The following is a 16,199-nucleotide window of genomic DNA, read 5'->3' as shown; positions in this document are numbered from 1 at the left end:
ACAATAACTGAAATGAAGACTACATTAGATGGAATCAATAGCAGATTAAATGAAGCAGAGCACTGAATTAGTGATCTGTAATACAAGGTAGCAGAAAACACCCAATCATAACAGAAGAGCAAAAAGGAAAACGAATTAAAAAAAAATGAAGAGAGTTTAAGGAACCTCTGGGACAACATCAAGCATACCAACATTCATATCATAGGGGTACCAGAGGGGGAAGAGAGAGAGCAAGGGATTGAAAACCTATTTGAAGAAATAATGACAGAAAACTCCCCTAACCTGGTGAAGGAAATAAACATACAAGTCCAGGAAATGCAGAGTCCCAAACAAGATGAATCACAAGAGGCTCACACTAAAACACATCATAATTAAAATGTCAAAGTTTAAAAACAAAGAAAGAATATTAAAAACAGCAAGAGAAAAGCAGTTAGTTACATACATGGGAGCTCCCATAAGACTGTCAGCTGATTTCTCAACAGAAACTTTGCAGGCTAGAAGGAATTGGCACGAAATCTTCAACGTGATGAAAAGTAATGACCTACAACTAAGATTACTCTACTCAGCAAGGCTGTCATTTAGAATCGAAGGAGACCTAAAGAGCTTCCCAGGCAAGTAAAAGCTACAGGGGTTCATCACCAACTAACCAGTATTTACAAGAAATGTTAAAGGGATTTCTTTACGAAGAAAAAGATAAAAAATAGGACTAATAAAATGGCAATAATCACATACCTATCAATTATTACTTTAAATATAAACAGATTAAATGCTCCAATAAAAAAACATAAGGTCACTGAATGCAGAACAAAACAAGATGCATGTATGTGCTGTCTACAAGAGACCCATTTCAGATCAAAAGATGCACACAGACTGAAAGTAAAGGGATGAAAAAGATATTTCATGCAAATGTAAATGAAAAAAAGCTGGAGTAGCAATACTAATATCAGACTTTAAAGCAAAGGCAATAACAAAGGAGGACATCTTATATACAATGGCCAAGATATGAAAGCAACCTAGGTGTCCATCAATAGACGAATGATAAAGAAGATGCAGTGTATATGTACACTGGGATATTACTCAGCCATAAAAAAGAACGAAATCTTACCATTTGCAACAACATAGATACATCTAGAGGGTATTATGACAAGTGAAATAAGTCACACAGAGAAAGACAAATATCACATGGTTTGTCTTATATGTGGAGTCTAAAGAACAGAATAAATGAACAAACAAAACAGAAACAATCTCATAGATATAGAGAACAAACTGGTGGTTGCCAAAAGGTAAGAGGAGGGCTGGGTGAAAAAGGTGAAGGAATTAAGAAGCAAAGATTAGCAGTTACAAAATAGTAACGAGGATATAAACTACAGCATAGGGAATAGTCAATAATATTGTAATAACTAAGTATGGTGCCAGGAAAGTACACGTATTGGGAAATCACTTCATAAGGTATATAAATGTCTAACCACTATGCTGTAAACTTGAAATTAATATAATATTGAATGTCAACTGTGACTTAAATTTCTTTTTAATTAAAACAAAAAAGTCTTAAATATAAATGGAGTTTTTATTTTCAAGAGATTATTATAGCATGACATTACACATACATGTGTCATATCTGAAAAATGTCAAAATACCATAGTGGTTATCTCTTAATTAGTCTAGATATTTATCTTCATTTTACCTACTATTTTCTATTTTTTTCTGCAACAAAGATGTATAGCATTTCAGAATAAATTGTTTATCCTCCTACTTCTTTCTAATTGTAAAATAACTGCCAGATATTCTGCTGCTATCAGAATAAGACTTCTAAAATTTGTCCAGATAGTTGAAGGCTCCCATCATTACTATAGTCAACTGCCATACCAGTTTTATAAACTTTATTATATTGTCCACATTCTTCTACCATAATATTTCTGTTTATATTCTCATCCAAATGCTTCCATCAATGCTCTCAGATTTAAGATTTTTTGCATAACATCTTGACACAGAATGGTATTCTCCCAACCCTTCTGTTTCTTTGAAATGAAGCTGCCTTCCGTTGCTTTACCAGTCACCATTCCCCTCCCATACCTGTTACAGCACCTAGCACCTTGCAGTAATAGACGACACATCAATCTTCCTTAGTAGACCTGGAAGCTCCTGATGGCAAATCCAATGTGCTAATCCTCCCCAGTGCTTAGCACATAGAAAACACTGACTAAATTGCCAACAAACTTGGGTAGATGAACAAGTGAGGAGATGGCAAAAGAGTATCTAGCTGATTTAAATAAATTAAAGGCTCCAGGCCTAGATATTACAACACATGATACTTAACAGTATGATTTTAAAGTTACTATTCATAATATGATAAATCATGGGGAAGAGATAACAGACAATAATCTAATGCCCCCTCCCCATGATTCTCAAAAAAAAAAAAAAAGATCCCCAAGACAATAGACCCTGAAGACTAGTGTCATACAAGCAAAGGTCTTCCAGAGAGTGGCACAAAGAAAGGTGTGAAAACTAGAAAATGTGTCGTAAATAAAAGACCTTGCCTAAAATAGAGGTGGCAGGTAAATTAAAAGCTGAGGTTTAAAGGTTGAAACAGAGGTTGGGTTTGGAAGTTTATGAACTGACTCCTGCTACACTGGTCTCCTTGCTGCTCTCCTAACGTGCCCCGTGTGCCTCCCCAGGGCATGTGCACACCCTATTCCTGTGTCTGGAACACTCCTTCAGCTAGAATTCCACATAGCTAAACTCTCATCCCCTTCAAATATCTGCTCAAATGTCATGTTCTCCAGTGACTTCCTATTTAAAATTTAAACTCAACCTCCTTACTCTGCTCCACTTTTTCTTTTTTCCATAGCACTTATCACCTTCTCACAAACTTACTTTACTTATTACGTTTACTTAATTATTCATTTCACCATTAGAATGTAAGCTCCATGAGAGCAGAGATATTTGTCCATTTTGTTCACTAATGTAGCCCAAGCACCTAGAACATAAGTGACTGATAAATTACTTTTGAATTCACAAATTGGATGTGAGAAAGATTGTGAAGAAAAAAAATGAATAGGACTTGGTGATATCAGTACAGTGTCAAGGAAAAAGCTCTAGACTTGAAATAAAAGATCTGGATTCAAACCTAAGCTCTACCACTATTTTCTGGCAAGTGTCTGTGAACTTCAGTTACTGATCTGTAAAATGGGTGGCTGTGAGAATCAGATGAGATACACAGGAGCAGCAGGGTGATTACGGAACTAATTGTTAATTTGAATAAATTAATTCAAAGCAAGTTCAATCTTAAGAGAAAAGAATGAAGTTCAAGAGTAAGGGCTGGGGGTGGTCGGTTAGCTCAGTTGGTTAGAGCGCCGTGCTCTTCACAAGTTGCCGGTTCGATCCCCACATGGGCCACTGTGAGCTGCGCCCTCCACAACTACATTGAAACAACTACTTGACTTGCAGCTGATGGGTCCTGGGAAAACACACTTAAATAAAAGTTTAAAAAGTATGTGTGTGTGTATATGTACATATACATATATATACATATATACACATACATATGTGTATATATATATATTTAAAAAAAATAAGGGCTGAAGGACTCTAGGACTGGCACTAAAAGAAATAAGAAAACCCAGAAAAGTAACTTCATCTGGGAATGAAAAAGGATAGACAATGAGTTAGATTTTAATGTATAGCTGTGCTGTCCAACATGGTATCTCTGGCCACATACACCTATTTAAATTTTAATTAAAATAAAATAAAAAATTCAGCTGCTCTGTTACACTAGCTGTATTTCAAGTACTTAATGGCCACGTGTTTAGTGGCTACCACATTGGACAGCGCAGGTTACAGAACAGTTCCATCAGCACAGAAAGCTCTAGTGGTACAGAAAGCTTTCTTCTACAGAAAGCTGATTTATAAAATTTGAGCTGACAGCAGAATAGAATTCAAGTAGGTATATTTTAATATCCCTGGTGCTGGATTCCTGTAAACTTCAAATCTCGTTAGAAGAAATGCAAAATCTAACCACATTATCAATCTGACTGGGAGCTGCAAACTGTGAATATAACAAATAATTCATATTACTGATTACGAGGGCCTGTGATACATGAACACTCCCCACTGGATGGCATGAGGTCACTGACATATAGGCCATTGACATGGCAACTATAAATAGAATTTAGAAAGTCCCAGTGAAGTTGCCGACAAGAATTTGGTCATCATCCTGGCCAATCTCTGGTAAGTAACTTCCGATATCCTGGCAAGGCCAAATATTACACACAACAGTTTTCTTAGTGAGTGGTAAGATAATACCTAGAGCTCCAAATCTCATCTGAGGGCCAAAACTCACTTGTCAAAAGTAACTGCGGTTACCTAGAATGGCAATAGCCATCCCTAATGAGTAAGCTTATTTCAACTACAGAAAGATCCAGAATGAACTATACAAATAGTATAGTTTGAGCTTAAAAGACTCAAAGTCAGATATTAATGTATTTGTTTTAAGAAAGCTATGCAAAAAATGATCTTTTACATACGTACAAAATTTAATAGAATCTGCTCTGTAAGAATGATTGACTTGTAACAAATTTAAAATACACAATTGAGTAATAGCTTTAAACTTGTGATTTTAAGCTGAAATATTTTAAGTTCATAAATAACATTTGAACATTGAAAAGGCTTTAAGGTCACTGTGTTTACAAATTCAGTTTCATATGTTCATAAGAATGATTTAATACCTAGAAGCACTTTGCTTATTACCTCAGACAATTGATGTTCTTAAAATTGAACATACTAAATACTATTTTAATTATGTTAGCCTATTTCTATGCAGTAATATTTGTGAAAACACTGGTTTGATATGTACTTCATATTAAAATAAATAAATAATAAACAGCATGTATAAAATACAGTAAATTAAACAATTAGTAACATTCTTAATCAGATATTCTTCTGATCTGAACCAGAAGAGTTTATAACGTCTGGAAAAAGTGCCATAGAATAGTTATGACTAATGCAAATCACGTGAGGTTGGAGTCAAAATTTCCAACTGAGAAAGCGGTTATCAGTATGGAAGGACAGATGTCCACTACGGATTTTTTTCTTCTATTTTTCATAACATTACGATAGCTTTGAAAAAAATCCAAAACCAAGGCATAAAAATGTCACATACCTAACTGATATTCACTATGATTTTTAAGAATCTAAAACTACATTCACAAGCAAGATCAAAAAGAAACTGTTCATGGAATAACATGCACTTAAAGGAAAACGAGGATCCAAAAGTATTACCATCACCCTCAAAACTCTGCTCAGAAACTTCAAATAATGAGAATATATGTTCCTGGATAGAAGTAATTAGGACCAACTCATAGGAGACCATGTGACAAGTGCAACAAGTTTTGGCAGGTCAGCCCTCTTAAGTGTCCACATTCCTCAGGACTCTGTCATCCCTTTTCTATTTTCACCATCCCAAACCCCCATGGCATTTAGTCACATAATTTTAAGTATCACCTAATGCACTAACTTCCAAAACCAAATCCATCCTTTCCCCTTGATTCTCACTGCCATCATCTTGGTTTAATCCTTCATTATTTCTCACCTGTTCTGCTACAACTGCCTCCCTTAACTGATATCCCTGTGTTCATCCTCATCCCTTTCCAGTCCTTTCTTAGCACTCAGCTGGAGTGATTTCTCTCACGTCCAAGCCCGGTCTGATTAAGTCCCTTCCCAGTTCAATTCCTTCAAGGGCTCTCCATCGCCTAGCCTTCAGCTGCTTCATTCTTCCTCATTGCATCAAACACCATGTGACACACGGTACTTCATGACTTGTTTGTTCACTATCTCCATTACAACATAGAACACTAAGTCCATAATGGCAGAGTTTTTGTTCACTGCTAAATGTTGCATAGTAAGCACTCAAACATGCATGTATGAATAAGTGAATAAATGAGTGAATGAATGAATGGACTGATGACCCAAAGGCCAAAGGCCTCCTCGACTTGCCAGAGCCCTCCTTTTCACTTTACTCCCACCTTTACCTATACTGCATTGCTGAGTTACCTGAATATGCCCTTGCTTTTGCTACTCCCTTTGCCTGAATACACTCTCCTCGCCATCCAATCAACCTGCTATAGTATCATCCGTATTTAAAAACCATCTCCAGAAAGCTTCCTGCAACCCCCTAGAGAAAGTATATCACTTTCTTTCCTTTGTGCTACATCTGTACCTATATCTACAGTGGCTCTACTCAAACTATACTGGAATGTGATTGTGTCCCCTGCTAGATTGTGAATTCTGAGGCCAAGGCCTATTATTCATCTCTTTATCTCTGTGCCTAGGACAATACCTGTCATAAAACAACTGCTCTACAAATGTTGAGTAAATTAACATAAGCATGACTATTCTGTGAGAGAAATGAAAACATGGAATTTCAAAAAGTCACTCTTCCAATTTCATGATGATAACCAGCCATGAGATAAAAGAATTAGCAACCAATGACATCATCCAAGGTAATAAAAGAGAAGGAATTATACAAAGAACACACATCACCAAACAATCCGAAATAACTGACACACTCATATTTTATTACATCTACATGCTGGCTTCTTCTTGCTCCATCATTTGCCTTCCCTAAAAGGGAGACCTGGGTTCCCCATGAACAATGTATTACGTAGATCACTTTCTGAGGAAGCTTTTGATGTTCCATCTAATACAAGTTTTTGTGTTCCTTCATATTTTGATTCAAACTTCAAAATAGTTGTATAGGACTAGATTTTAGAACTAACCATACACCCCTGAACCACAGCTTTATAATCTATGCCATCAATGGGTTACAGCTGTGCCTTCAGACCATGGAGCAACCACACAGGGGCCCCCCGACCAATCACCTTCAGCCATGGGAAGCCTCATCCATTTTCCCAATGTGCCTTACAAACCTCACTATAGACCAAGGCCCCTAAATCCAACCATAAGGAACATATCTGCCCTACATAATTAGTTCTAAGGAACTGGAATATAAATGTACAATCACACATAGAGGCATACAAATGAATAGAAATAAATGTACATGAAACCATTTAGAAAATTTAAGTTTTAAACCTAGTGACGGCTAATGTAATATCAAGTGAAGCCAGAGGCCAAGATGTGATCCTGGATTTCTCCCTCCCCCACCGTTCAGTAACCAAGTTATGGAACATTTACCCCCTATGATTTTTTCAAATAGGTTGCCTACTCTCGATACTATGCCTTAGTTCAGAATCGTAGCATTTCTCATGGGAATAACAGTCTCCTGATTGATCTCCCAGTCTCTGGACTCAATGAAAATTGTACCTACCATTTGTTGAGGGGTTTATGTAACCAGCACTGCACTTGATCACTAAGCACTTAATCACTTAACTCTATATTTTCCAATTCTCACAGCAACACTGCCAAGCAGAAATTACTATCCTCGTTTTCACAGATGAGAAGACAGAGGCTCTGAGAGAAGTTAAGTGGTGTGCCCAAGGTCATGCAGCTGGAATTGTGCAGTGGAAATTCAAGCTCAGGTCTACATTCCCATATGTTTAGCCTTCTTCAATTAAGCCCCAATGTGATCTTTCTAAAAGGTAAAATGTAATCATGTTTCGCCCCACATAAAATCCTGGAAAGACCATATCTCCAGCCCTCATCCCCTGTCATCCTCACCCTTTCTGTCACACTGAACTCCCAGTAGTTCCCTAATATGTCCCTGCTTTGCCTGTAAACACGCTTTTTCTGACAGGAACACTTGGCAGGCTACTTCCAACACAAACTTCAAGATTTACTCAGATAATCCTTATCCTGGAAAGCCTTTGCCCTAACAAATTCATACCTAAAACTGGGTTAAGTGACCATTTCCTATAGTTACTACCAGCTAGTTTCTTGTGTAACTTTACCTTATTAGACTATTAGTTCTTTAAGAGTAAACACTAAATTTTTAAATCTCTGTATTCCTAGTGCAATGTGCATGTAGCAAAGAATGAGAGCTGAATTAATGAATCAATCAGAAGCAGTACAGCTTAAGAACTTGGCCCTAAGCTGAGAGTTAATTTGATGTGCTCTCGAATTCTAACCTGCCACACAATATATACCTGCCAAGCCTGCAGCAGGCTTGTAAAAATCTCTTTAATTTCTTCATTTGTAAAATGGGAGACAACTGCACCTACCTCATAGTTTAGGGAAGAGTAAAATAAATAATAGAATTAGCACAATCTCTGGCACATTGAAAGTACACATTAAACATGAGCAGCAACATTTTTTTCACTCTCAAAGTTTATCCACACTGACAAAGTCACATCTCGGGAAAAAGAGCTTATCCTAGCAGCTTCCATCAGAGCTGATGTTTTCTCCAAAAAGTCAGAAGTCAAGATCACGAGAACATCCTCATCCACAGACAAGGGTGTTTCAGCTTCTGGTTACACAAGAGTTCAGGAGCTACCATCACGCCCTAAAATCACTATGTCTGCAGTTTATTGCTTCTTACCCACACCTCGGTTTCCTCTCTCAAAGCCTAATACCATGCCCCTAAGCAAGCAGAAACCGGCCCCACAGAAACCAGTCAGTTCCTTCTTCCCTGCACCCAGGCTTGCGCGAATTAGAAGAGATCCATCATCTAGTACCAACTTAAAACTCCTCGAAGAATCATAACAGAACCCCTTCTATCCATTCCAAGACCTTAGCCCCCAAAGTACTAATTCAAGATAGAGAACAAATTCCTGGTATTAAGAATCCAAGAAAAGGTCCCCTTAAAGGTTCCCCAATAAGAGTTCTTCAGGTCTGTTACTCTCAAATAGTTACCCAAATCCACCACTCCATCCCGTCCCCTTCCTGACTACTCGTAAATCCAGAATCTCGTCCACTCTCTCTTGGAAGAGAGATGGGTCAGTACTTTCAGGGACCGGGATGCCTTCCGCCCACCCGTGTCACCTCTCTTCCCACCTCGTCCGTGCCCTCCCGCAGCACAGGCGCGGCCTGGTCCCTCGCCGCCAGCTCGCTGCACAGAGCCGCTACTCACCGCTTCTTGGGGATGGTACCCGACTCCTGCGCGGCGGGAGTGGCCGTGGGCGCCGCCGTGGCAGCCGACGCGGCTTTCCGCGCTTTGCACTCATTGGTACTCAGAGCCTCCCGGGGCTGGCCCAGCAGATGGCCCGAGAGAACCCGCAGCCTCCGCCCGGCGCGGTCCCGTTCCGGGTCCCGGTCCCGATCCGCTGCAGAGCCGGGGCCCGCGCCAGTCCCGCCGGCTGCACCCGCCGCCTCGGCCTCCGCCATGGCTTCCGCCTTGTGCCGCCGCCCGGGACCGCTGGGCGCAGGTGAAAGGTCACTCAGAGCGGCGCCCAGCGCGACCATTCGCTGCGGCGCATCCCGGCAGCCACCGCGGCGACTGGGCGGCGGGTGCCATGCGCCTGAAGCTCCACATTCTCAGCTCCCGCCCACCGCGCCCGCCTTCCTCTGCGGTCACGCCTCCGGCGGTGTGCACCTGTCGAGCAGGTGAGTTCGAACTGTCCCCGAACTGGCGCGACTCGGGGTAGGCTGGACCAGGAGCCAAACCACAAGCGTCCCCGAAATGCCCTAGTAACCCTGGGTGGGGTTCTCGGGTGTGGCCTGGGCCTCTGGAGTAGCTTTCGGGGGCAGAAGCCGAGAGCGAGAGGCGTGAGCGGTGCTGCTAGAGGTGACAGCAGAATTAGCGCAACCTTTCCCTGGAAGAGTTCCTACTGCTCCACCTCTGCCCCCACTCCCTAAAGTAACTCAAACTGACTTGTTGCCTATAACCATTAGGGAAAAGAGTTATCATTTTCTCATCGCCTGCTTCGTACCTGGCTGTGCTTAATGCTGGATCTCGTTAGTAATCTCCATTTTACAGATGAAAAAAGAAAGGAAGACGCTCAGAGACACTAACTTGCCCAAGGGCATGCAGCTAGTAAATGCTAAAGCAACCTAAGTTCTCTTTACATTTGTTATGGGATGCCAGGCCCTTCCTTACCCTAATGGAGGCAAAGGTTTTTATTGCTACAGGTAAAATTACCCAAGAGCTCTTCTTAAGACTTCTCGCTTATCTACAAATTGACTTCGTTTGTGACGAATAGCACTTGGTGAAAGTAGGAGGATCTCATAGGACAGTGCTCCTCAGCCATTTGCAGCCAGTGGATTAGATTGCAAACCTAACCATCAGGTGTAAAGTTCCTTTTTGCGTAATGTCCAATTCAGAGATGCCTTGGAAATGATAAGAAAAAGGACTGCCATAAGGATTCCAAACCCAATGAAGTCACCTCCTTTCTGAGTAATCACCTTCTTTCTACCACTGACTGTGAAAAAGTTAAGACATTTGAGGAGTTATTTGACTAATACAAAAGAACTCTTTACTAGTTACGAAAAATTCAGGCAATAGGAGGACTTGATTTGTATGTCGGATCTCCAGATCTTAAGAGATAGTTCAGCATTAAATATCTAGTCTTGCTCTACAATCACTGAGCCCAACTCCTGTTTAGCTGCTGCTTCTAACCAGTGTGCTCTTCCTAGAGGAAGTCATTGACTATTTCAAATTAACTAGCAGTGAAGAAAAGGGACAGGAGTAGGAGTAAATTGCTAAGTGCTCTAAGAAGAAGGCTCCTCAAGTTCAAGAATTCAGCAACTCTAAGTCATCGACCTTCCCACACCCTTTCTAGATGTTACTAGAAATAGTGTTAAAACACCAACTAGCATGTTTGCTTCCATTCATGTAAAATTAGTAGATTTTTTGCCAAAATACTATATAAGCAACACCGAATCTTTTTGGAATGAAACAGGTCTATTAATTTTTGCTGGACTTTCAGAGAGCTCAGTCTACCATGACTGGCATGCTTTAAATGTAAATGTAATTAACTGACATCTTTAGTCTTGTCCAAACTGAAGTAGGGGTGTGCTTCTTGCCAGCTCTCAGGAGCCAAATTTATAAAATTTGCAGATATCAACAGAATAAAAAAAATCCTTCTGGGTGATGAAAAGTTTGATGTAAACCATAATTATAGACCAGTGGAAAAACTACTGATTGCATTTCAAATATGTGTAATAAAATACATATAGGCAGTAAAAGCATTTGTTGAGAGTCTGTTATGTACTTAATTCATTACTATGCGCTATGACATAGAAAGTATTAAAGCCAACGCTTCATCTATATGATATAATCAGGCTAATTAGGAGTTAGGATATATGTGGGAAAAAACTGATACTATTGGGTAGAATAAGTGTGATGCAGCTGGCCTTAGTGAAAGGTTTCCTACCCCTTCCACTTACAAGAACAAAGCCCAAGCAGAGTGCCCTGAAATTTATTTCATGCTACCTAAGAAGAATGAATGTTTCACTTATAGCATGGTCCATTGAGATGCTTATGATTCCCACAAAAAGCAAAACTTCAGGGGGGCCTCAATGAACCTCTGGAACACTTGGCCTTTGATAAACCCATATCCATGGAGAGCTTACCACGTGCACAGAAACGGGTGAACCAGTGACATCGAATTTTAAATGGAGTGACCTTTATTTGCATTTATGACATCTCTTCTAAAATGAAGCACAAGGAAGTCTAAATAGGATAGGTTAATTCCTAAAACATGCACCAATTTTTTTTTTACTGATTTTCATCACTCCTTGAGCTTCTAAGTGATCCCTGAATAAAGGAAATCTTGCAGTTTTACATATTTTTATTATAAAATATAATGCAGAGAAAAGTGAAACAATGTGGAAATTATCACAGATCAAACACCCTGTAACTTCCATCTAGGTCAAGAAATAGAACACTGCCAGCACCCCAGAGATCCCCCTGTGCCCTCTCCCAATCACTTCACCCTCCCTACTTGCCAAAGGTAACTACTGTCTTGAGTTTTATGATATGCATTTCCTGTTTTTCTTTATGGTTTTTTTTAATTTATTGGGGTGACAATTGTTAGTAAAATTACATAATTTCAGGTGTACAATTCTGTATTACATCATCTATAAATCCCATTGTGTGTTCACCACCCAGAGTCAGTTCTCCTTCCATCACCATATATTTGATCCCCCTTTCTTTATGGTTTTAACAATTTAGCGTGCATTCCTTATTTGTTTGCATTTATATAAATGGAATCATATAGTATTCTTTTGTGTCTGATTTCTTTCACTCAACATTGCGTTTATGAGATTCATCCATGTTGTTGCATGTAGTTGTAGTACATTCATTTTCTTTGCTATATATATATATGTGTGTAGTATTCCATTGAAGGCATATACCAGGGTTTATCTATTCTACAATTAATGGACACTTGAGTTATTTCCAGTTCGGGGCTATTGTGAATAGGTTTGTATGAACATTCTTGCATATGTCCAGATGGACATGTAGATGAATTTTTGTTGAGTAGCCATCTAAGAGTGGAATCGCTAGGTCATAGAGTATGCGTATGTTTAATAGATAATGAAATGCCCAACTGTTTTCCAAAAGAATTATACAAAACTTACCATCCCAGCACCATATGAGAGTTCCCATTGCTCTGACGTGTGTTATTGCCAGTCTCGTTGGTTTTAGCTATTATATGCTATTATCTTATTGTGGATTTAATTTGCATTTCCCTGATTACTAGTGCAGTCAAGTACCTTTTTTGTGTGTTTGTCGGCCATTTGTATAGCATCATTTATGAATGTGTAATGGATAAATCTGTGTTACCTTCTAGAGGTCTTATTGTTTTTCTTTCATATTTATATCTACAGTTTACCTGAAATTGATTGTTTGTGGTGTAGATCACTTTTTTCCATATGAGTATGCAGTTGTCTCAGCACTACTTGTTGGAAAGATCTTGTTCTACTTTGCCACCTTTGTCATAAATCAAGTGTTCATATAGCATTGGTCAATTTCTGGGCTCTCTATTCCATTGGTCTATTTATCTACCTTACACTGTTTTAACTATTGTATACATATTCTTTTAGATCTTTTACATATATCATTTGTGAATAATAGCAGTTGATTTCTTCCTTTACAGCCCTTGTACTTCTTTTTCTTCCCTTACAAACCTTGTGTAGTACTGTTTTTCCTTATCTTATCCAACTGACTAGGACCTCCAATGCAATGTTAAATAGAAGTTGTGATAGTGGACCCATCTCCTTCTTTCTAATTTCAAAAGGAAATTTCTCAACATTTCATCATTGTTTGAAGTGGGTTGCTTTTTAAAAAATAAACCTTTTAACAGATTAAGCAACTCCCCTTCAAATCCTAGTTTGCTGAGAATTTTCATCATGAATGGATTTTGAGTTTTATTAGATGTTTTTTCTGCATCTGTCGAGAAAATAATGTGATTTTTCTCCTTTATTTTGTTAGTATGGTAAATTACATGGATTAATTGTCCACTGTTCAACCAACCTTGCAATGCTGGCATAAACCAAACTAGTCATGATATAGTTTTATATATTACTGAATATAGAGTATCAAAATGATATAGGCCATTTTATATATTACTGAATATAGAGTATCAAAATTTTGTTTAAGATTTTGTATATGTGTTTATATGTAAAGTTGGTCTATTATTTTCCTTTTCTAACAGGAACATGTCAGGTTTTGTTGGCCTCGTGAGACAGGCTAGTGAGGACTCCTTTGTTTTCTAATCTCAGGAAGAGTTTATCATATAAGACTCATCATTATTTCTTAAATTTTTGTTAGAATTCACCAAAGATGGTCGGTTACTTCAGTTGGTTAGAGCGTGGTGCTTATAGCACTAAGGTTGCCAGTTCGAACCCTGCATGGGCCACTGTGAGCTGCGCCCTCCTTAAAAAAAAAAAAAAAGAATTCACCAAAGAAAACTCAAGGTTTTTTATGGGAAGGTTTTTATTTATGGATTAAATAGTTTAATGCTACTTGGATTTTCTATTTCTATTTGTTTCAGTTTTTCAGTGTTTTTTTTTTTGTAGCAAATTGTTTGCTTCATTTACGTTTTCAAATTTACTGACAAAGTATCTTCTATTATTGTTTTAATGTCTGTAGGATCTGTGGTAATGTCCCATTTTTCATTCCCTACGTTAGTTATTTCTCTCTCTCTCTCTCTCTCTCTCTCTCTCTCTCTCTCTCTCTTTCAATCAGTTTGCTAGGCACTAATCAATTTTATTACTTTTTTAAAGGACCAACTTTTGACTTTGTTGATCCTATTATATGCATGCTTTTTAAAATTAATTTCTGCTAATATTCCTTGTCATTTCTATCTTCTACCTTTTTTTCTAATTTCTTGAAATGAATGCTTAGTTCGTTGATTTCTCAGACTTTAGTGTGTGTGTCTTTGTTTTCTGATATATGTATTTAGGGCTATAAATTTCTCTCTAATCAATTAATTTCATTCATGCAAGTTTTAATAACAGCATTTTCATTATTATTAAGTTCCAAATAGTTTGTATTTGAAAAGAATAAGTATTCTCTCTTGTTTTGGGGTACAGTGTTCCCCAAATACAAATGGCTGACCTAATGGTTATGTTGTTCCAAGATTTTATATCCTAACTGGTATTTTGTGAACTTATTTTATCAGTTATTGAAGTATGTTAAACTCTCCCACTATTATGGATTTATTCTTTTTCCTGTACTGCTAATTTTTGCTTTCTATACCTTCAAGCTATATATTAGCTATGTCCAAATTATATTTTCCTGATAAATTGAACCTTCTAAAATTACTAAATGTCCCTCTTTGTCTATAATGCTTATCTTAAAATTTATCTATACTATGTGTAAGTGTGTGTGTGTGTGTGTGTGTGTGTGTGTGTTCCTATCCTATAGCTTTTAATCTTTCTGTAGCCAGATATTTTAAATGTGTTTCTTATAAACAGCATTTAGGTGTTTTCTTTTAAGCAGTCTAAGCATAAAATCCTGGATCATTTAGCCCAGTTAAATTTAATTGACGTACTAATATATTTGGTGTAAGATCACTAGCCTCATTGCCAGACAGATTCGGGTTCTAAGATTGTCTCCACCCTTGACCTGATGTGTTGTCTTGAGTTTGTCACATTAATATCTCTGGGCTTAGTTCCTTATCTGTAAAATCAGAATAGTAATGACTACTTCACAGGTGTATTAAAGAATTAATGAGCAAAGCTATAATAAATTGTAAGGGCTGTTATAGAAATAGGAGTAAGGCTGGTGTCAAGAAGACAGCCTTCTGGAAAAAGATAATCCATATTAGGAAAAGAAATAAGGTTAAATAGGTAATATAAAACTAAATTATGGGAACATTGAAAGCATATCAGAGAAGTGAAAACTCGATGTGGTGGAAGCTATTATAAGTTCTTGAGCAGGGGATTAGCATGACAAGCCTATAAACACCACTACTTTGGAATTCATTCTGAAGAGGAAGTCAGCCTGTCAGGGATACCTGAGAAATTGTTGGCAGTCGTAAAAACAAGCTGTACCAGCAAATGATAAAGACCTAAAGAACTTCTACAAAAAGAAGTTAACAGTATTTTTAAATGACAGGAAAGCATTGAATTGTGGTTAGCTGTCTGCTCTAGTAAAAGGCACTGAGTTAGCTGCTAAGTGAAGATGGTTAATGTGAAAGTGGCTAGAGATGATTCTGTGTTCTGTTGTTATACTATTCTATTTCAGGATGTCACAATCACACTAATGTATATAGGGTAAGGAGAAACTGACTTAATTAGCCAAATCATTGGGGTCAAGTTGAAAGTACTTTATGTTCTTTTACTGCTCTGCTACTAACTTATGCTAAAAACTTAAGTTCTTTGTGTCTTGATTACTTCATATTTTAGGTAGGAATATTTTCTGATGCCCTACCTCTCTGATTTATTGTAAAATGATAAATATGCAAGTATTTTGGAAACCAAAGTCAAAAGTCACTTTAAAATAATTATTTTCGGGGGGCCGGCCCCGTGGCTCAGGCGGTTAGGGCTCCATGCGCCTAACTCCAAAGGCTGCCGGTTCGATTCCCACATGGGCCAATGGGCTGTCTCAACCACAAGGTTGTCTGTTCAATTCCTTGGGTCCCGCAAGGGATGATGGGCTCCGCCCCCTGCAACTAAGATTGAACAAGGCACTTTGAGCTGAGCTGCCTCCGGGATGGCTCAGTTGGTTGGAGCACGGGCTCTCAACCACAAGGTTGCCAGTTGGATTCCTCAACTCCCGCAAGGGATGGTGGGCTGTGCGCCCTGCAACTAAGATTGAACATGGCACCTTGAGCTGAGCTGCTGCTGTGCTCCCGGATGGCTCA

At 38.5% G+C, this 16,199-nt stretch overlaps 2 protein-coding genes across 2 annotated transcripts in view; one reads left to right on the top strand and one right to left on the bottom strand.

Moving 5' to 3' along the window:
• AGPS (alkylglycerone phosphate synthase) overlaps nt 1-9,375 on the bottom strand; it is a 122,639-nt gene extending 113,264 nt beyond the window's left edge. Inside the window, exon 1 of the mRNA XM_019739330.3 lies at nt 9,020-9,375. Coding sequence (XP_019594889.2) covers nt 9,020-9,351 — 332 coding nt within the window. The 5' untranslated portion in view covers nt 9,352-9,375. The remainder of the gene's footprint in view (nt 1-9,019) is intronic.
• The window catches only part of LOC141571016 (uncharacterized), a 40,761-nt gene continuing 31,007 nt past the window's right edge, over nt 6,446-16,199 (top strand). Inside the window, exons 1-2 of the mRNA XM_074329497.2 lie at nt 6,446-6,497; nt 8,878-9,492. Coding sequence (XP_074185598.2) covers nt 6,446-6,497; nt 8,878-9,492 — 667 coding nt within the window. The remainder of the gene's footprint in view (nt 6,498-8,877; nt 9,493-16,199) is intronic.

Source organism: Rhinolophus sinicus, chromosome 17 (assembly GCF_057876585.1).
Source record: "Rhinolophus sinicus isolate RSI-liver-muscle chromosome 17, RSI-T2T, whole genome shotgun sequence".
Lineage (NCBI taxonomy): Eukaryota > Metazoa > Chordata > Mammalia > Chiroptera > Rhinolophidae > Rhinolophus > Rhinolophus sinicus.
Note: the sequence above shows the minus strand (reverse complement) of the source record. Positions and strands in the feature narration are given on the sequence as shown.